At 45.0% G+C, this 22,366-nt stretch overlaps 1 protein-coding gene across 2 annotated transcripts in view; it reads left to right on the forward strand.

The window, feature by feature from the left end:
* CSMD2 (CUB and Sushi multiple domains 2) overlaps window positions 1-22,366 on the forward strand; it is a 684,323-nt gene that overhangs the window by 432,319 nt on the left and 229,638 nt on the right. For both annotated transcript variants that reach the window (XM_043878199.1, XM_043878200.1), the window contains exons 14-15: window positions 13,763-14,089; window positions 18,256-18,450. In XM_043878199.1, the coding sequence (XP_043734134.1) occupies window positions 13,763-14,089; window positions 18,256-18,450 (522 nt within the window). The remainder of the gene's footprint in view (window positions 1-13,762; window positions 14,090-18,255; window positions 18,451-22,366) is intronic.

A 22,366-nucleotide genomic window follows, 5' to 3' on the forward strand; every position in this document is an offset into this window, starting at 1 on the left:
TGTGATCTCCCCAACCACAACCCAATAGATGTCATGCCAAGAAAGGCCTGGAGCCTCAGCTGAGCACTTTGGATGTCGAGGGTGATCTCTGAGCCAAAGATCTAAGAAGTGCAGAGATGGACTCCCTCCTTCTCCCATCATCCATGCCCCTTCCCCTCTCTTACCCTTCCCAGACACACTGGCCCTCTATCAGACTTTTAGGTACTCTAAACTCTTTCCCACCTCAGTGCCTTTGACTTGAGATTCACTGTGCTGGAATGCTCCTCAGGAAGCTGGATCCTTATCACCACTCTCACCTCATCAGAGAGGCTTTCTCTGACTACCCTGTCCAGAAGAGCCATCCTTCACTTTCCCATTTCTCCATATCCCTTTTCCTAAGTGTACGAGTCAACTTTTGCTATGGCATCAACTGTGCAAAAATCTCAACAAATGGCAACAACAAATATTGATTTCTCACTTGTATCCTGCGCAGATTTATTTCTCGCTTGCATCCCATGGGGCCTGTAGGTCAGGTGCAGCTCCGCAGGGCTCAGGGGAACCCTACATAGCCTCTCGTTCTGCGGGTGTCTGCTTGGACATCCCTATGTCATGCCCTCTCACCTTCCATGGGGCAAAGTCACCAGGCCAAAGTCAATGGAGTGGGCAAGAGGGCTCTGCCTAAAAGGCAGCAGGGTAATGGCAGGGAATATGCTCGAACACAGTAAGCTGTGCTTTTTTAACCTGTTGACTGCCTTACCCTCACTACACTATACATTTCTTAAAACAGTATATGTCTTGTTCACTATTGTATCTACAGTACCAATCAAATAGCAAATATTTGGTAAGTACTGGTTTCCTATTTTATTATAGTTATTACTAATCATGTTAGCATTGGTGTTATTATAGAGACAAAGCCAAAATGGTAAGGATAAGAGAGGCTTTGGTTTGGAGGACACCCGGCTACCCAGAGCCTCCTCTAACATGCGGTTTCATTCTACAGCTCTCAGGCCAGTGGGCTTATCGTCAAGGTTGGCGTGGGTACTGCCTTTCCATTCAGACTGCTAAAATAAAATACCACAGACTGGGTAGCTTATAAACCACAAAATTTATTGCTCACAGTTCTGGAAGCTGGAATTCTGAGACCAGGGTGCCAGGGTCCTCCTCCTGGCCCTGCTGCAGGCTCAGTCTTCTCCTTATATTCTTGCATGACAGAAGGGGACCAGAGATCTCTCTGGAGCCTCTTTTATAAAGCATTGACCCCATCCATTCATGAGAGCACCATCCTCACTATTTAAGTAGCTCCCAAAGGCCTTGCTTGCTATTTCCATCACCCATGGGCATTAGGATTTCAGTGTACAAATTTGGGGGGACTCAAACATTTGGACCCCAATGGGCACTGAGCAGAATGATCCTGGCATACAGACTCTATGGCTGCAGCTACCTAGGATAAATTGGAGGAGGGAACCCACACCACTCTATAGAAAATATGCTTAACAGAGTTTTCCAGATGGACAGGAGGAGAGAACACTCTAGAAAGAAAAACATAGCCAGAGCAGGACCTGGTGTTAGACTTGCACATTTGCAGGACTGCAGTGGTCCAATATGATTGGAATGTCATGGACAGTGGGAGGTGGGAAAATAAAGATAAAAGAGGTTGGCAAGGGCCTTTGGTCTTTGAGGGTCTTTTTGTGCCCTTTAGAGAAGTTCAGGCTTTATCCTCAGTGCAACAGGGAGTCTTTCAAGAGTTCCAAGCAAAGATGAAAGATCATGAGAATTTGTGATTTACAAAAATCCATTCTGGAGCCAATATGTAGGATGGATTCAAAAAGAATAAAATTTAAAGACAGAAAACCAGGTAGGCTATTGCAGTAGGAAGAAGACCTTCCCTTAATAGGGTGTGATGAGGATGTGACAAGTACAAGAGACACTGAAGAGATAGAATCAGCAGAAGTTAGTTAGACTGGATTTGGGAGCAAGGGAAAAGGGGTTGATATATTTTCCTTAGGCAACTGGGTATTGTCATTCATGGTGATAAGGAATGAAGGAGGCTTAGGAAAACAGATAAAGAGATCAGTTCTGCACATGCATTTGAGGTGCTGGTGGGATCTTCAGTAGAGAAGTCTATCAGATAGTTACACACCAAGTCTGAATACACAGGCGGGTCTGGGCTACCAGTGTCGTTTAGGAGGCAAGGGGATGAGGAAGGTGCTGCGGAGTGAGATGGGGCCAAGGGAAAGCCCATAACTGGGCAGGCCTGAATCACTCCCTGATGCCAGGGAATGTTCCAGACGCAAGGTTCTAGGAAAACCAGACTGGGAAAAGAAGACCAGGAGTTCAGTTTGGGCCATATTTAGTTTAATTTGCTCTAATAAAACCCAGACTCCTCCTCTTGGGTCTGAAAGATCCGTCATCCTCTGCAGCTCGTCTCGTGTTCCTGGCTCCGTGGTTCCCCTGCTTCTGCTCTGTTGGCCTCCCTTCACTCCCTCACATTCACCAAGTCTGTGCCCACCTCAGGGCCTTTGCACTTGCAATTTCCTCCATCTGGAGCAATCTTTCCTTAGGCCTGCTGACCCGGTATCATCAGGCCACTTCTCAGAGGCCTCAGACGGGCCATCCCTGACCCCGTCTTGAAAGCAAGTTATCCCCCCTCCCATTCACTCTTCCTCCCATTCCATCTTATGTTCTTTCTTACCGTTTAGAATGCAAACTTCTTGAGGCTGAGGACTTGCCGATCTCTCTGGTTTGTTACCCGCCCCACAACCAGCATGTCTAGATTAGTCTTTGTCACACAGCGGATGCCCAGTGAATATGCCAGCTTGGTAAGGACATTCCAAGGTCATGCAAAGGGGCTGTCAGAGCTGGAGTGGAAAGCCTGGGGTGGGTGTGATCGGAGAGAGAGGGGAAACATTTCAGGAACAAGGGAGGGCTCAGCTCTGTCAAAGGCCCTACTCACCTAGTGCAGGGGGCCGCTGCTCCTGCCTGCCTAGGAGGTGGGGATGGGAAAAAACAAAGAAATGCAAAAACTTAAGACAATTCATGGCTTTATGTCAAATATTAACCGAAGGGGGCATGTTTCATGCTCAGTAAATACGTGGGCAGCGTCATCCCTTTATGTCTGATGCTCCTTTTGGAAGGTGTATGTATGAGTTTCTAAGGAGCTGACCAGTGGCTCTAGTGGTAAAGTATCCATTTGCCAGTGTAGGTTCAATCTCTGGGTCAGGAAGATCCCTTGAAGGAGGACATGGCAACCCACTCCAGTATTCTTGCCTGGAGAATCCCATGAACAGAGGAGCCTGGTGGGCTACGGTCCATAGTGTCGCAAAGAGTCAGACACGACTAAAACAACTCAACACGCACACACTCATGCACGCTCACATGGGAAGGTATTCTCAGTATTCTTCTCAAAGAGAAAACCAAGCATTAACTTCATCTTGTTTGTGATAAGCATGAGCCCAGCTGGGTAGCCAGTTTCAGCCTCATGTGTGTGACCTTGAAGACCTCGCCCAGCTTCCTAGAGCCAAAGGAAGTTAATAATTTTCACCAGCTCCAGTGCCAGAGATGTTAAAATGACTCTGATGAAAACTACCGTACCCTGAGCTTCTGAGCAGAAGGAGGTGAAAGGAATTCACTAGTGTGTTTGTGAAGCCCCTGCCTCCTGCTCAGCTCTAGCGTTCATCAGCAGGGATGCCTCAGTTTACTGGTCCAGAGATGGATAGTGAAGCAAGAACAGTCTAACTGGGCCTCTACTGCTTGGGTGAGCTCTGCTGGAGGAAATCGCCCAACCAGGCAGATTGGCACTGCTGCGCGTTCATGGTCACTAGTCTCGGTGAAGCCTGCACAGTGCCCAGCATCCATCTGTGTTTCTCAAGTCAGACTGTTCTTTTCTTCCCCGTGGAAGCTCTGCCAAGCCTTCTCCACCCGCCTCCATCCTGGGAACAGCCCACCTCCTCACCTTACTCTGGAGAATGATCATCTTGTCTCCCGCCTGGCAGGCAACATGCTCAACATCCAAATTTCAAAGACACCAAGCCTTCAGCTCATCACCATCCCATCTCCATCCTTCCTCTCATCTTCCCACCTCTTACACAGAGATGCTCGGTCCTCTCTACCATCAAAAACCAATGTGCCTGTAGCTTATACTTCCCATTTAGGCTTTAGATGAGGGACCTAGATCAGGGACCTTTAAAGATGCTTTAAGCACCTTTAAACCAACAGTAAGAAATGCAGTATAGCACACACTCAAACACGCACACATACACACACACACTGGGACATAATTGAAACAGATTCACAAACAGTATTTACCATTAACCCTGTAATGCACTCAGGTATTTTCCATTCTCTTCCTTTTGTTTTTTCCTTTTTTCTTTTATTTCAGCATCTATGACCCACCATATCACTTTCATGATGAGTCACTGTTTCAAAATTTTTGCTATTGATTGGCCCTCACCTCCCGCCATCTCAGGAATCTATGCCTCTTGTAATCCATCCTCTTCTTAAAAAAATATATATATATTTATTTATTTCAGTTATTTATTTAACTGACACAAGTCGTAGTTGCAGTGTGCGAACCCTTTGGTTTTAATATAAATTTATTTATTTTAATTGAAGGCTAATTACTTTACAATATTGTAGTGGTTTTGCCGTACATTGACGTGAATCCGCCACGGGTGTACATGTGTTCCCCATCCTGAACCCCCCTCCCACCTGTCTGTTTTTTCTTTGCCAACTTGATAACCTTGTCTCTTAATTTCCTTAGCTTATAATTCTATTCTGAGTATTTATCTTTTTGTTGAATTGTATTAGTAGTTCTTCATATGTTAGGACTTCCCTGGTGGCTCAGATGGTAAAGTGTCTGCCTGCAATGTGGGAGACCCAGGTTCTGTTGCTGGGTCAAGAAGATCCCCTGGAGAAGGAAATGGAAACCCACTCCAGTACTCTTGCCTGGAAAATTCCATGAATGGAGGAGCCTGGTAGGCTACAGTCCATGGAGTCACGAGGAGTTGGTCACAACTGAGCGACTTCACTCACTCATATGTTAAACATAGTAAATATTTTATTATACTCACTTGCAAATATTTCCCTTTTTTTCTTATTTATTTATTTATTTTAATTTATTTATTTTAATTAGAGGCTAATTTCTTTACAATATTGTAGTGGTTTTTGCCATACATTGACATGAATCAGCCATGGGTGTACATGTGTTCCCCATCCTGAACCCCCCTCCCCCCTCCCTCCCCATCCCATCCCCCAGGGTCATCCCAGTGCACCAGCCCTGAGTGCCCTGTCTCATGCATCGAACCTGGACTGGTGATCTGTTTCACAATTGATAATATACATGTTTCAAGGCTATTCTCTCAAATCACCCCACCCTCGCCTTCTCCCACAGAGCCCAAAAGACTGTTCTATACATCTGTGTCTCTTTTGCTGTCTCACATATAGGGTCATCATTGCCATCTTTCTAAATTCCATATATATGCATTAGTATACTATATTGGTGTTTTTCTTTCTGACTTACTTCACTCTGTATAATGGGCTCCAGTTTCACCCATCTCATTAGAACTGATTCAAATGTATTCTTTTTAATGGCTGAGTAATACTCCATTGTGTATATGTACCACAGCTTTCTTATCCATTCATCTGCTGATGGGCATCTAGGTTGCTTCCATGTCCTGGCTATTGTAAACAGTGCTGTGATGAACATTGGGGTGCACATGTCTCTTTCAATTCTGGTTTCCTCCATGTGTATGCCCAGCAGTGGGATTGCTGGGTCATGTGGCAGTTCCATTTTCAGTTTTTTAAGGAATCTTCACACTGTTCTCCATAGTGGCTGGACTAGTTTGCATTCCCACCAACAGTGTAAGAGGTTCCCTCTCCAGCACTTACTGTTTGTAGACTTTTGGATGGCAGCCATTCTGACCGGCATGAGATGGTACCTCATTGTGGTTTTGATTTGCATTTCTCTGATAATGAGTGATGTTGAGCATCTTTTCAGGTGTTTGTTAGCCATCTGTATGTCTTCTGTGAAGAAATGTCTGTTTAGTTCTTTGGCCCATTTTTTGATTGGGTCGTTTATTTTTCTGTAATTGAGCTGCAGGAGCTACTTGTATGTTTTTGATATTAATTCTTTGTCAGTTGCTTCGTTTGCTATTATTTTCTCCCATTCTGAGGGCTGTCTTTTCACCTTGCTTATAGTTTCCTCCATTTTGCAAAGCTTTTAAGTTTCATTAGGTCCCATTTGTTTATTTTTGCTTTTATTTCCATTACTCTGGGAGGAGGGTCATAGAGGATACTGCTGTGATCTATATCAGAGAAAGTTTTGCCTATGTTTTCCTCTAGGAGTTTCATAGTTCCTGGTCTTATGTTTAGATCTTTAATCCATTTTGATTTTATTTTTGTGTATGGTGTTAGAAAGTGTTCTAGTTTCATTCTTTTACAAGTGGTTGACCAGTTTTCCCGCACCACTTGTTAAAGAGATTGTCATTTGGTCCTCACTGTTAAACTTTTGTGAGTCCATGGACTAGCCCTCCAAACTCATCTGTCCATAGAATTCTCCAGGCAAGAATACTGGAGTGAGTTCCCATCTCCTTCTCTGAGGGGCTCTTCCCAACCTAGGGATTGAACTCTTGTCTCCTGTGTCTCCTGCCTTGGCAGGCAGATTCTTTACCACTGTACCACCTGGGCAGCCCGGTGATTTTTGAAATCCAAAAAGGTTTCATTTCTGTAAGTTAAAATACTATTTCCTAACTTTAGTGTAATGCTAAGAAACTCCTGCCCCATGTCTGAGATTATGCAAATATTCCTTATATTTTCTTCTGGTATTTCTGTTATATACTGAGTGAAATGTGGATTTATTTTTTCCACAACTGGTTAGCCATTTGTCCAAGACTCCCTTATTAATCAAGCAACATTTACCCTGCTAATTAAAAAAGTCTCCTTTATCATATACTACATTTTTGGATGTCTGTGTCCATTTCTGAAGTTTCTTTTTTTTTGGTTCTTACCGATTTCTCTTTTGATAACAATACAGATGTTGTTATTAAAGCTTTATAGTATGTTTCAATATCTGAGTTGACAAACCTCCCTGCCAGTGGAAAAAGTAGGTATTATGGCTGAAAGCTTGGGCTCTAGAACGAGCTTTCCTGAGTTTACAGCCCAGCTACATCACTTACATGCCTTGTGACGGTGGGCAGGTCACTTGAACACCCAGACTTGGCTTCTACATCTCCAAAATGGGGATAATAATAATATTCATCTTAAAGGGCCGCTGTGAGGCTTGGTGGGTCAAGACATATGACGTCTTGGAATGCTAGCTAGCACCTCATATGCTATTTTTTCCTTTTCTCTCTCAAGGAGTGATTGGATCTTTTTACCTATTTATTCCAACAGATTGATCACTCCAGAAAAAAATTTAATGTGGATCTTGCCTGGAATTGCATTAAATTTTGCCTGGAATTATGCTACATTTATACAATGATTTGAAGATAATTTTTATCTTAACATGGTTTCCCTGGTGGCTCAGATGGTAAAGAGTCTGCCTGCAGTGCAGGAGACCTGGGTTCGATCCCTGGGTTGGGAAGATCCTCTGGAGAAGGGAATGGCAACCCGCTCCAGTATTCTTGCTTGGAGAATCCCATTAGCAGAGGAGCCTGGCAGGCTACAGTCCATGGGGTCACAAAGAGTCAGACACTACTGAGCGGCTAACACTTTATCTTAACAATATGAACTTGTCACCCAGGAAAAAAGTTTGTCTCATTTTTTAGTTTTCTTTTCTGCCTATCAATAAAGACTTGTTGATTATAGCTCATGTTTGTTTAGTGTTTTAGGGCTGAATTTGATTTGATAGCACTTTACATATAGGATTATGTTTGCACTGTGGATGTATTGATGTGTGAGTGGCTGAGTGTGAACGTGTATATCACATACTATCTTATGGACTATTTGTATCAAGATTAATTAAATAGCATGGCTACTACAGCTTGGTTAACATTTAAAAGTTCTTGGCCTAAAACTACCTACTCCCTAAATATTTTTCAGTCTCCCCAAAAATTACACAATTTTTGTAATTTAAAATTTCCTAGGGAATTCTGCATTTTGTGAATATTTCAATTTTATTAGTTTGTTGTACATACTACCCTTTTATAATTGGCATATCTCCTTAATTTTATTATCCTGTCTCTGTGTATATATATCTTCTCTCTTTATTTCTTGAGTACCCCAATGAGAAGTTTTTCTTTTACCAGTCTCTTCAGTTCACTTTTCTCTGCTTTTATCTTCATTTGTTCTCCCTTCTCTCCTTAATCTTGTTTGGCTATTCTCTGTTATGTTTTTAGTTTGAGTGTTCATTTCACTTATTTCTTTTTTATTTAATAATGAATAAGGCTATTAATTTTCCCTTAAACACAGCTTTGGCCTAGTATCATATCATTATTGTAAGTAATCTGTATTGACTGATAGCCTTTGTTTCCTCTTTGAACTCAAGAACTTACTTAGGAAAGGATTTTATAGATTTTTCTTTAGTCTTTTATTACTGATTTCTGGTTTATTTGCTCTGTGAATAGAAAATGTGTCCTAACAGTTTTTGCTCTATAGAGGCACTTACAGAGAGTTCTTTGTAGCCCAATATAGAGTCTGTTTCTGTAACATTCCATGGGCAATTGTGAAGAAGATTCTGGTCCTTGTTTGCAGGTTACAAAGTTTCATACAGCATATACCCACTCGTAGTATTCTATAGATCTCTTTTATCTTTATTTACTTTTGACATCAGGTTAGTATTTTTTATCCAACTCTTATATTTTCTAAAATAGTTCATTTTGTCTGTTTCAGTGCTTTGGGCCAAATGTATCATAACTGTCATATCTTCATTTTGGAATATGAACATCATCCATTTTTTAAATGTCATCTTTGGATTTTCGCTTTTGTCTTGCCTCATTGGGTCTCTAGGAATTGAATTATCATTTTGAAAGCGCTGAAACTAGCAGTGACAACACCGAAAGAAAAGACAGTAAAAGAGCGTTTTTCAGCAAAACTTCTCTTCGTCAAGATCCTATTAAATAATAATCCAATATTAAGCATAGAAATGATGCATCCACTTGGTAATGAGTTTTCCACCTTTATTATTTTTCAAAAGTCCAAACACTTTAAAGGCTTATTCAAGGTCAGGATTCTTGAGCACAACCTGGTAACTGCTTCCAAGGGGAGAAGACACTTCATGTCCCTCCTTTACCTGGGTGATTGACAGTAATGAGATCCAATCACCATGTTTCTTTATCCTCATTTGGGACACTGAGAAGTAAATTCTCCAAGAGAAACCTTCTGATGTAACATATAGACCTAATTTTCCAGAGTGAGAGAGATTAGAGCTTTGTTGAACACTGCGCACTCCTTTTTCCTGACTTCATTGCAACAAGTCTGAGTTTCCCTTGGGATAGAAGACTGACCGTTACAGGACCAAGTTTCTCTTCTATTGGTCACCTCTGTTTGTCAGTTTATCATCTCTGTCTCTCTAGGTGCAAAAGAACATGTTTTGATAGCTATTCAGGGGTCTCTTGGCCTGAAAAAAAAAGGGGGATCATTAAGAGTCTGTTGTGATATTATAACACCCAAGGGTCTATACTACCATTAAAACTAATTTTTTATACTTTGCATTTTCCTTCACCAGTAGTTCTCAAACCCTGGCTGCACCTTAGGATTACCCAGGGAGCTTTTGGAACCTGTGTTACACTGGGTGCATACCACCAAATAAACAGGATTCCCTGGGGCCTGAGCATTGGTAGATTGTAACACTCTTCTAATCCGAAGTCTGAGCTATCTTGGCCCTTTTCCTTATTTTTGACTATTCTGAGTCTCTTTAAAGTGTATCTTTTCCCAAAATGAGGGTTATATTTTTCTAAGGTAGATTAACCTGTATACTTTTATTTTCATAAATGATATTTTGCCTTTTCCCCCCTTTTTTAGCATCTTACTTTACATTTTTACTCTTTATGATTCCTTGTTGTTTCCTTTGAATTCCATTTTTTTTGCTAAATTGACTGCTTTGCTTTTTCCCCTTTGGTAATTTTGAAGATAAGCTACTTTATAGTCTATTACTAATTACACTTAACATCTTTAAAGACACGCTGTAACCTATATTTCTCTAATTAACCACAGAAACCATATAACAGAACTTGCAAAATGAGAAAATTAGCATATCGCCTTGCTTCAAACTTTATACTTTACATCAGAATAATCTGCATTACTTTACCCTGGGGTTTGGGCAGGAATAATATCTTTTATGTTCTCTTCCAACAAATATTTGTTACACTTGCATTCTGTTTTCTATGTTTATAGCAATTATTTTGATTATTTACTATATGGTTTATTTGCTTATTGCCAATTTTTTTTTTCATTTTTTATTAACCATAACTTTCCCATACTTGAGTTCTGCATTTAGATTCATCTCTTGGTTGGGTAGAAAACATCTTCAAGTGTTTTTTTTTTTTAATGTTATATGGATAATATACTTTTTCAAGGTCTTTGACACTGGAAGCAGTTTCTGTTGTCTTTGCTGTTTAACAATTTGGCTTGGTCATACCCTTTTCTACTCTAAATTATTTAGGAACAGATCTGTACTGTGTCTAACAGAAATGTTAGACATTTGCAATGTTAGACATATGCAATGAGGATCATGGCGTAGTATTTTTTCCTTGTCTCCAGAGCTGACACAGGTGTCCGCTCTACAGAATTTGGTCAGTTCTTTTGGTTGGGACTTGGAACAGGATCAGGATATGAGGCATATATACACACATCACCATCTTTTCAGAAGGTTTAGTTACTCAGTCGTCTGACTCTGTGACTCCATGGACTTGTAGCCCACCAGGCTCCTCTGTCAATGGAATTTCCCAGGCAAGAATACTGAAGTAGGTTGCCATTTTCTTCTCCAGGGGATTTTCCCAATACAGGGATCAAACCTGCATCTCCTGCTTGGCAGGTGGATTCTTTACCACTGAGCCACCTAGGAAGCCCATTTTTAGATGATGTCGACCATTAAATACTCATTGATTCATTCAGCAAATATTGATTGAGCACCGATAATGTACCAGCCATTGTGGCAGCCATGGGGATTCGGAGGAATCAAACAGACAAGATTTCTGCACTCGTGGAGTACATATGTGTGTGTTGGGGAGAGGGAAGGACAAACCATCAAGAAACTAGTGAACAAGATAATTTTAAAGAGTGATAGGAAGAGCTACCATATATAGGTGCTCAAAATGGTGCCCCTGGAGATTTACAACTTGGCAACTCTGGATAAAGGGTATAAAGAAAATATGTGATAGAGTGATGGAGTTGGGGTGGGGACTCAGCAGGCATTAGTTAAATTCTCTGCAGCAAATCCATGTGTTCTCATGCTTTCAGTGCCTCTGAAATTGTAGAGCTTTTCTTTCCTTTTGGTCTACCTTGATGTTGTTCTACTAGTAGGCAAGCCATGTGGCTTTTACCGTCTGTCTTCAGGTAGTGGGCTCCGTTGGTTTCATAGTCCTCATTATTTGTATTATGCTCCCAGCTGGACTGCCACAAAGCTGTGGATGGGATAGCTGTGTTGGGGGACATCTGTGTCCAGCCTAGAGCTTCCAGTTCAGGGCTGATATAATGCTTGGGGTCAACAGATCATTAGCAGATTCTAAGAATACCCCCAAGGACTCATCTGTTAGATTTGTGAGCAATACTGTTCTCATACTGGGAGGCAGTGTTGCTGGGTAGCTAAGGGCTTGGCCCCTGGAGTCAGGTGGATTTGAACCAGCAAGGATTTGCATGGATTGGAACTTACTGCTACCATCTACTGGCCGTGTGAGCCTAGCGAGTCACCTAACCTCTGTGAGCTGCAGGGTCTTTTATCTTTAAGTGGGGTTATGGCCTTCTGTCCCCTTGGCTCAAACTTTCCATACCTATAAAATACAGAGATTACAAGCATGAGACTGAATGTGTCCCAGGGACCTGTTTCACTTTGCTAAATTTGGTGGGAGGGCTTTGAGTAGCAGGTTGGAAAAGTAACACCCAGTGCAGAAAAGGGAAAGGTGGGTAGAGTCAGGGAAAGGAAGGAGAAACTCAGCAGAAGGAATCACCAGTTCCTTTGTTTTGTGGGGTTTTTTTGGTTTTTTTTTTTTGCAAACATGATTTTAATATTATTTTTCACTTTCACTTCATTATAATTAATAAGTCAAATATCATACTTTAATTTCAATGTTATTAATATCCAACATCACGATAAATGTTATAAAGGCATTTAAATGTTTGTCTATATTAGTTTTTACCTTCTTTACACTTTATATGTTAAAAAGTGTTTCAATGACCCTATATCATTTTTGCAATCAGAAAAATCAAATATTGCTTTCACAGTGAAAAATATCACCCCCAAACCTTTCACCCTAATACAGTTTTTATCTGGGGGCTCATGTCCAGTCTTTTCCCATATATATGTAAATATTTATTAGCTATAATCCAAGGTGTACATATAATTTTATGATGTACTGTTTGACTTTAAAATGTTTAACATTATTCCTTCTACAGGATCATATTTATCACTTTAATGATTGCATTCAAACCGCACCACATTAAAGGCTATAATTTACCTCACATTATTGGGCTGACATATAGGTTGTTCACAGTTTTTCCTCTATAATAAAATTATGTCACTGTAAACATCTTTGTCCATGTGGCTCCTTTTCCTTTGAATTAATTCCTGGAGATTACGGAGTCAGAATATTTGAATAGTTTTGTGGCTGTTGATAAGAGTTCATTCACTCCCTTCCAGAAGAACTATATCAACTTTACTGTGCAACTGACAAGAAATACATATGAGTTTCCATGAAGCCTCAGCAATATGAGTTGTTCATTTTTCCCCTCTAGGGAAATGGACTGCGTTTTCACATTAATTCTATTTTCTCTCATATGAATCCTCTGAGCATATTCTTTGCTCATCTTGGTGATGTTCTTACACAAATTACAAAAGCTCTAATTCAGTATTGAGAGTTGCTCTCTGGCATATTTGTTGCAATATTTTTTTCATGCTATTATTTTCCTTTTTAATATTCATTTCATATTTGTTATTCTATTTATAACACTTTCCTTTGCCTCAGACTTACTCTCAGAGTCTGTTAGTTACGGGCATGACAAGGGTTTAAAATCAAGATTTTCAGAAGAGTCGATCCTTGGAAAGTAGGTGGGGCTTCAAGATAAGGTGCTCTTCCCTCTCTCTGCCAGTTTCTTCCAAAGCTCTGGTCTCTGAAAGATGGCGCCTACCGGGCACCTTCTTAGCATAGTTTTGTAGCTTCCCAGTTGCCAGAATCCCCAGGGCACAGTCATTTCCCCACCGAGAATGTTTACAGGACAGAAAGGGAGCGGCCCTGTCTCCACCCTAGTTACCCCTCAGGGGATCACCACCAGCTAAGAGGAACCAGGCACTGGGACTCCACTTAAGCTTAAATGGTGGTTTTTCCCCAACACAAGGAACTGAGAGCAGGCAGACACTCCTGGGATGGGCTCACCGCAAGGACAAGAAGGCCAGGAGGAGACCAACTCCTCCTTGCCCACAATGTGTCAGAGGGACCCTTCCCAGCACTGCACGCAGCATGGAACCCAGCATGTCTCCTGCCTAGAGCTCAGAGCCCAGCCAGTCCAGCCCAACCCTCTGGTCACCTTTTCTCTCTATTGCTTTTAGACTAAGGACATGCCCCTCTGCCTGCCCTCGGTGGCCCGGGCACAGTTCCAGGGACACTCACTGACCTCCACGGCTCTTCTCTTGCAGTTTCCTGCTTCTTCAACTTCACCAGCCCCTCTGGGGTCGTCCTATCGCCCAACTACCCAGAGGACTACGGCAACCACCTCCACTGTGTCTGGCTCATCCTCGCCCGGCCCGAGAGCCGCATCCACTTGGCCTTCAATGACATCGACGTGGAGCCTCAGTTTGACTTCCTGGTCATCAAGGATGGGGCCACGGCTGAGGCCCCCGTCCTGGGCACCTTCTCGGGGAACCAGCTCCCCTCCTCCATCACCAGCAGTGGCCACGTGGCCCGTCTCGAGTTCCAGACTGACCACTCCACGGGGAAGAGAGGCTTCAACATCACCTTTACCAGTGAGTCTGCCCTGCGGCCCCCACCCACCATCCCTCTGGGGATGTCCATTGCAGTGGTGATGTGAGTGGACCAGTTCCAAGGACTGCAGAGCCAGGCATGGGGCACCAGCATGACAGGAAAAGCAGAAGGCACTCTTTTTTGTGGCTTCACGTACTTTTGAGCCTTTATTTCTAATAGATGTGCCATGTAATGTGAAAGGAGCCTGGGGCCCCATTTCTCCTCCCCACCCTCCCTCTTGTAGAAGGCCCAGCTAGAAGCCGGAAGGGCCCCAGGGGGAGCAAGCCCCCACCGTCCTCCCCTGGTTACTGACGCCTCTCTACTGTGCTCCTCCAAGTCCTCGGACGCCTCCTTGCTGCCGACTTCACGTATCCCCCATGAGGCCGCTCACACTTTGCTTTGCCAATTCTTATCCCCACAGTCAAATCAGAAACAAGGGTCTGGAGCAGTGTTTCTGTTTGGCTCTGAGACTCATTTGAGCCCACTTTGGGGGCATTTCCTCCTGGCCCCTCTCGGCCACAGTCCCAAAGTTGTCACCTCTGGTTTTAACCCTGGGCCCCTTCTCTAGAGGCAAACTGAAGCAATGATTCTTGTCATTTCTGTGTCTCAGGGGGTTGTAGAGAGGGTAGGGGTGAAGGCAGAAGCTTGGACGCGGGAAACAGCAAGCTGCCAAAGGTAGTAAGAGGCGCTGAGCGGGGTAGGATCAGCCACAGACCCGATGAACTTGGCCAACGGAATATTGTCAGATGGGGCTGAAGCTGGGTCCCCCTGAGCAGTTAACCAGATCCTTTCCCAGAGGTTGCTTATGAAATGCAAGTCCCCAAGTCAAGCCCTGCCCAGGCGCACAGCACACCCAGAGCTGGTCCCTTTGGCACTTCCTAATAGAACTTATCTCCACCCAGCCCCACTCCCATCCTTGCCATAGAGGTCTTGCTTCCTTGTCCCACCTGTCCCCAGGGTCTAGCTGAGCTGAAGACCATAGGTGCCAAGTGGGGGTCTTTGGAGACCCCAGATTCCAAGGGATCACCGAAGCAAGAATGCTTCTCTGGTATTTCCCTCAACACTTTCCTCGGGACACTGGACTGGATTGAAAACAGTCCATCTTCCCAGGGGTGCCTCCCCCAGGGCACTCTTCTTCCCATCACCTGTGAGCAGGAAGAAACAGCCCAGTCCTGTCTTCCCCAGTCCTCACAGTCTAGCGCAGCAGCACAGGCTTCAGACCATCTGTCCTCATCCCCACTTTCCCATGAGATCATGAGCTCTGGAAAGATGGGGATACATATTATTTCACTCTCTCTCCACTCTGCCCACTGTGGGGTCTGGTAGGTCATGAGTATCAGTAAATGTTTATTGAATGGAAAGATTCATGAATGGCTAAATGACCTTTCCTCCCCTTGGTGGGAGTTAGAAGATGGGTAAGAGCTGTCCCGGGGAAGCCTGCTTATCCAGGATGGGGAGGACCAAGGACCCTACAGGTTCAAAGCAGTGTGGGTACACTGATGGAGGACCGGGGGGAAAAAAAGAATCTCATAGTCTCCAAGGAAAACCAAATCCTAGTAGGTCCCCACTTTCCAGGAGAGAAGCAAATGCTGAGTTCTTGGGAGTAAGAGGCAGAAAGCAGCAAACCTAACCTGAGGATCAAACTCTCACCCCGCATTCCTCTCTAATATTCCTCCACCGTGTAAAAGTGATACACATCCAATATTTCAATAGTCAAAAACAGGCCAGTTCAAGGAAGAAGTGCTGACCTCCACCTCAGATCCCCCTCACCCAGAGATGAACACTGTTACAAACATCAGATAATTTCCTGCGCATTTACACAGATAAGAGTTGGACTGTTGTTTTTCAGTTGCTAAGTTGTGTCTGACTCTTTGTGACCCTATGGACCGCAGCAGGCCAGGCTTCCCTGTCCTTCACTATTTCCCAGAGTTTGCTCAAACTCATGTCCATTGAGTTGGTGATGCTGTCCAACCATCTCATCCTGTCGTCCCCTTCTCCTCCTATCCTCAGCCTTTTGCAGCATGAGGGTGTTTTTCCAGTGAGTCAGCTCTTCGCATCAGGTGGCCAAAGTGTTTGAGTTTCAGCTTCAACATCAGTCCGTCCAATGAATATTCAGGGTTGATTTCGTTTAGGATGGACTGGTTTGATTTCCTTACTGTCCGAGGGACCAAATCTTGGCCCCATTCTAGCCCTGCTGAGTCAAAATGTCTAAGGAATGAGGCCCTAGAATCTACATTTTTCACAGGCTTCTGAGATGATTCTGTTGCAGCTAGTGCAACCACAGTCATGGGCAAGTGTTCGGGAACTAGTATAGTATCCCCCGCAAAATGCGTGTCTCCTTGGCCACGTCCCAACCGACGATCATCCGGGCAGGGTTGGAATGTGCCCAGTGTCAGGAAGCTCCCCACCCCGAGACAGCACTCTCCACAGCTGGAGAGCTCTTGGGGCTTCCCTTCATGCTGACATGAAATCCTCGTCCCTGTAACAAGGCTCAGAGATCCCGCTTCCACCCCCAGAGCTCCTTAGAGTAAACTGACCCTTTTTCCACGTGGAGTGTTTTGAACGCTGATGATAGTAACTGCTGTTTACTGAGCACCTACTCTGTGAGCATCCTGCCGGCATCTCTCTCAGACCCACGACATCAGCTTCCTAGGTTAAGATCCATCCCCTTTCACCTGCCAGGAAGCTGAGATTGAAACAGGACACAGGTAAAACTGGGCAGTACTTAAATCTTTGACTTAGAGCGTTTGCTCCAAGACATTGGAGATAGCTCCATATCCCTATGCAGTGTGTACGTGTGTGTGTGAGAGAGAGAGAGACTGATAGGGTTTGAGTAGACAAATGCCTGGACTTATGGGCCCCAAGCACCACTTTTCTCCCCAGCTCTTTTTTCTAAATGTCAGGGCAAGCTCATGGTCATAGTCCCTAATAAGCAAAGTTTGGGAGACAGAAGTCTAGGTTGACTTAAATTGCATTTCAGAGGGAAGGGGGACTGCATCGGGGCTCAGCAGGGATCTCATGGTTGTCTCCATGTCAGATGCTCCTGCAGCCCAGCCTCAGTAGGAAGGATCGCCAGGTTTGCCTCCAGCTAGATGATCTGACAACTTCCGCGGCTGCTTCTGTTTCTGACTGTGCAAGTGTTTCAGTCACTAGGGAATCTCAGAGGGCTCCTCACTGAGTTCTTTAAAACAGCCCATGCCCATGCAGCTGTGGAGCCTGGTCTTCACTGGAAAGCCACTGTCCTTAAAACAGCCAGGATGCAAATAGGATGTAGCCTCAGACTTGACTATGAGAACTGGGCACCCCTGATGAAGGAAGGTGGGGAACAGAAAGAAAGAAGGGAACCCAGACTTAAAGAGGACTCCCCAACTGTCATGTGCTGCACCCAGCACTCTCCACTTGCAAATTCAAATCAACTTTCATGTTCTTGCTATCTCAGAATGACCCGACCAGTGAAGTGTGACCTTGATTTCACAGGTCAGGAAACAGAGGCTCAGAAAGATGACATCAGTTGCCCAGAACCATGTAACTAATAAGAGGGAGAACTCGATTAAACCCACAAGCATTCTGACTCTTTCCTCTCCACCCACCAACTGTATGATCAACCACATGGGCAGAGTGAGAGGCGGCCTGAGGCAAGAAAGTGAAGGGAATGGCTTCAGGCAGGGTCGACCCCACGGCACTGCTCTATGGTACTCCATGTCTATTACTGTCACAGGACTTAGAGTCCAGCTCACCTGCAACATAAGTGATCCCCTAACTCTCTGAAGTTAGGGACACAGAATGGATTCGACATTGAGGACACAGACCTACTCCTTTACCATGCTGAGCCTCAGTTTCTTCATCTGTAAAGTGGAGTAATAATACCTATTTAATGGAATCGATATTTGATGTTGATGAGCTGACAGGACAAACAGCCGGCTGCCTGACCTATAAATGTGCTTTAGAATGAAGTTAGACTAGGTGCTCAGGAAGGAAGGACATCAAGTTCAACAAGACCTGCTTTACACCCATTGTGGTCTAGGGCAGGCAGCTCTCCCTGCAGCATGCCGGGCTCTTGGGGAAGCAGGGGAGATCTAGGGTTGACCTTCATAATGAAGCTTCTTTTGGGGGAGTCCATCTGCACACCAGCTCTGTCTAATCACATCCTTGACCTTCCTCCGCACAGCCTTCCGACATAATGAGTGCCCCGATCCTGGAGTCCCCGTGAATGGCAAGCGGTTCGGTGACAGCCTCCAGCTGGGCAGCTCCATCTCTTTTCTCTGCGATGAAGGCTTCCTCGGGACTCAGGGCTCGGAGACCATCACCTGTGTCCTGAAGGAGGGCAGTGTGGTCTGGAACAGCGCGGTGTTACGGTGCGAAGGTGCGTGCCTGCCGGCGGGCTGGGGACCAGGGGGCGGGGGACGGAGCTGTCAGCCGGAGATGCTGAAGAGGGGGACAGAGCAGCCCGAACCACGGTGGTCCTTCTCTCCCAGGACTGGGACCACCCTCTCACCCTCACCCTGAAATGGCCAAGTGTCTATAAAACAATATTGCACAGAATTTGAGTTATAACCACAGATTAAACTGGAGAAACACTGGATCTAGATTGTCAGGCATCAAAAAACACCTCTTCTTTCAACTGGGAATGGTCTCAATATCACAGCTGTTAGGAGCCCTGCTCACAGCTCCCACCCAGGGAGCGCCATCAGCCTGAAGCAGTGCTGGCAGTGCTGTGAGTCTGCGTGTCTTTCAAAATGCCTGCCACTCTTTCTGCCTCCACACGCTAATTTCCCCCAGTTCCCTGGGACATCTCCCAGGCTTGGCCTTGGTGCCCCTGTTAAACACTGCCTTGATATTCTTGCAGTCAATCTCCAGGAGACTAGGAACAGACAAGTCAGGAAAAAAAAAAGAGATCAGCCATCTGGTCTACCCAGCTTCAGTTATGGAACACACAAAGCTTCTTGAGGGCAGGAATTATGTCAGACTTGTGCACCAAGCATAATGCCTGGCACAGAACAGGCCCTTGATAAGTACTTGTGGGCAACAGATGAAAAGTGCGTCTCCCATAGACTCCTTGAAGGCAGTGATGGTGTCCAAGGAGGCAGGGGCTCTGGCCCCTTCCTTCTGGGAGCCAGAAAGCTTCCTCCGTTCATCTCACGTGATGGACAGAGGGTGAGACCTAAGGGATCTCTCCATACCCAGTCCCCAGACCCAACTCCGAGCACCCCAGCCAGCAAGAGGGAAGGTAAGGAGCCCGAAGAATGGGGCCTTAAAGGGAGCACAGCCCCAGAGCTGACGGGCTGGCGGAGGGGGAAGGGAGACCATCAGGAGCAAAGAGCCTGTGGCAGAGGGTCTGCCATCAAGGTGGGGGCCTTCAGGTCAGAAGGACCTGGGCTGGAATCATGGCAAGTTGCCTTTTCCCTCTGATATATTTTTTTCAGCTGAAAAAAAAAAAATGGGGAGATAATAAAATGCACATGTAAAGGCTGAGCTCCTCGAGTGAGTGTTGGCCTTGCTCTTGCTGGTTGGTAAGCTCTGTGGGGTTAGGGAACCTTCCTCGGCCTTGCATCTCCACAGCTGGCTTATGGTTTGACACCCACTAAGTGCTTGATCAACACTGGCTGATGAATCACTGAATGAATGAATGAATGAATGACCTTTTAACTAGGCTAGAGTCTCCCTAATAGCCTCCAGAGCCCTGACTCTCATCAGGCTGCCTCGTATCTTCTCCCTGAAACTTACCCGCTGAGTCACCCAGGGGGGCCAGTGACTTGTCTTCTCTGTGCCTCAATTGCTCCATCTGTAAAGTGCAATTAAGAAGGGGAGCCCCCTCCCAGGGTGGTCGTGAGCAGAGAGGCAGTGCTCCTTCAGTGTTGGCAGCGAGCGTGATTTCCACCTGATATTAACCATTTCTTCACTGGGCCCATTAGCGTAGCGTTCTACTTTGGGGATCATGTGGTGGGTTCATCCTTCCAGGTGCCTGTCCCACTCATGACACAGACAGGTGCCGTCACAGCCCCACAGCCCCGTCCACACCACCCCCTCTGCCATTTTACCCAGCGAGTGAGCTCTTTTGGAAACAGCATAAGCTTTGGTGTCAGAGAAGCATGAAACTCCTGTCTTCACCCCCTCCCAGCTGTGGACCTGATGGGTTGGGTAACTCCCTCCCTGGCAGCAGGGGGATAAACACGAGTGTCTGATGGTGGTGTTTGGGGACTAGACAGAGCCCAGGGTCTGGGGGCTTGTTGGTCTGGGGCTCACCTTCCCTTTAGGCTGGGCCCCTCATTCTCCCTCGTGTGCCTCAACCTCCTCTCTTTAATTTTCCTCCTGGTCCGTCTCGTCCAGGACATCTTCCCTGCTGTCTCCTGCTCACCTGGTCTCTCTTTTCTCCTGGTTCTCTTGCTTCTCTTGAGCCAGCAGCAGACAACTCTATCAGACACTGGACCTCACCATGACTACATTTTCTTTACTGGTTCCATGGGGCTTGGTCCTCTTTCCCCACCAAGACTGTGGGAGTTCTGGGGCAGAAGCCCAGACCCCAGTACCCCAGAGCTTGTGGGGGCTCAGTCCCAGTGGGGCTGACCCCCCTGAGAGGCATCCTCTTCCCCACCACCCACCCTCCTGGATCAGCTGCTCCTAGACCACGGTTCTGCCAGAGCAGTGCACTACTCCAGACCATGAGTGAATGCCCAAGAGAACTTGACCTTCGTTCATGGACCTTAACGTGGACCACTGCTTCATAGACAAAGTCTTAATTCTGCAATTACGGTTGTCTTGTTCATTCTGTCCCTGGGGAGGGAATCGCTTAGGGTGGGGGACAATGGGAAACCAGAAATAAGGGGCAGTCTGGTGCAAAGAGGCCAACTTGGCACCAGGGAGAGTCTGCTCAGTCTTCCTAGAATTATGGGCGTTTGATGCCAACCTGGTTTTCGGGGACCTGGGGAGCAGCAGATCAGAGGGCCAGAGTGAGAGGCAGACACCACCTAGGCTGGCCAAGTCTGGACTTGAAACCGTAGAGCACGCCGGGTAAGAAGCCCCTGGAATCTGGCCCTCCTTGGCCCTTTTCCCTCCTGTGTCGAGTCTTGGAAGAACCCTGCTTTGTAATCAGCATCTTTGTCTTTCCATTTTTTCTAGTTTTGTTTTTGATTAAGTATCCCCACCTTGTGGACAATTAAATGCGGAAGCTAATGGTCTTTTAAGAAGTCTTAATATATGCTGAGAGCCTCTTAGCTTTTGAGAGGCTGTAATAGGACAAGGGAGAAAATGGCTTCTTCTCCTAAATTTAGAAAGAAGGATGATCATCTGGCTGGTATAAAGCAGAAGTCAGTCTGCAAACTTTTTCTTAAAGGGCCAGCTAGAAAGTGTTTTCAGCTTTGAGGGCCCTAAGGTCTCAGCTCAACTCTGCCATCATTATGGGAAAGCAGCTTTGACAAAACAGAAATGAAGGGGTCGGCTATGATCCCTGGGCTGTAGTTTGCTGACCCCTGATCTACAGAACAGAGGACATAAGGGATCTGTGTGTTTAAAATCAGAAATTTCCTAGGAAAGACTTCCAAGTAGTGAAGCAGCTACAAAGGACCACCTGGTTCTCACCCCCACGCTCATTTCTTCCTCTCTCTTTTAAGGAGGGACCGAATCGTACATCACTATGATAGGTGTCCAAAGGTATCACCTCATATCGGCCATGTACTAGTCTAGGAAGTAGGTGTTGTAATTGTCCCATTAAAGCACAAAGAAGCTAAGTCACTTGCCCAGGGTCCTTCCAGCTTGTAAGTGACAGAACCAGAATCCAAATCCAGGTTCTTGGCTACCCCGTTACTGTATTTTTCTTGAATTATATCACTAGAGAGAATATAATTTCAAACTTGTTTGTCAAAGACTTAAAAGCATCTACAAATCGGATGAAAAGCAGATTTTCTGCTTTCCATATCCCAGTAGAAAATTAAAACAAAAGGAAACATATTGCCTATCGCAAAAGACAAAGAAAACAAGACACCACATGGAAGCATCAGAAATTGACAGCATTAAACAAAATGACAGCGGTAGGACAAACATATCAGTTACGATAATAAAGGTAATTAAACTCCCTATTAGGAGACAAAGACTCTCAAACTGGGTTTTAAAAAATATGCTGTTTAACAGAAATATACGGGGGGGAAAGGAGATAAATTACCTGCAGTAAGTATGTATTTTCATGTTTCAATTCATACTTGATGGTTGTAAAAAAAATTCAAATGAAACACGAGTGCAATAAAGTTACAGTGAAAATATTCATTTCCTAGGCCCACATCCCAAAG

The sequence above is a fragment of the Cervus elaphus genome, chromosome 20 (genome assembly GCF_910594005.1).
Source record: "Cervus elaphus chromosome 20, mCerEla1.1, whole genome shotgun sequence".
Classification (NCBI taxonomy): Eukaryota; Metazoa; Chordata; class Mammalia; order Artiodactyla; family Cervidae; genus Cervus; species Cervus elaphus.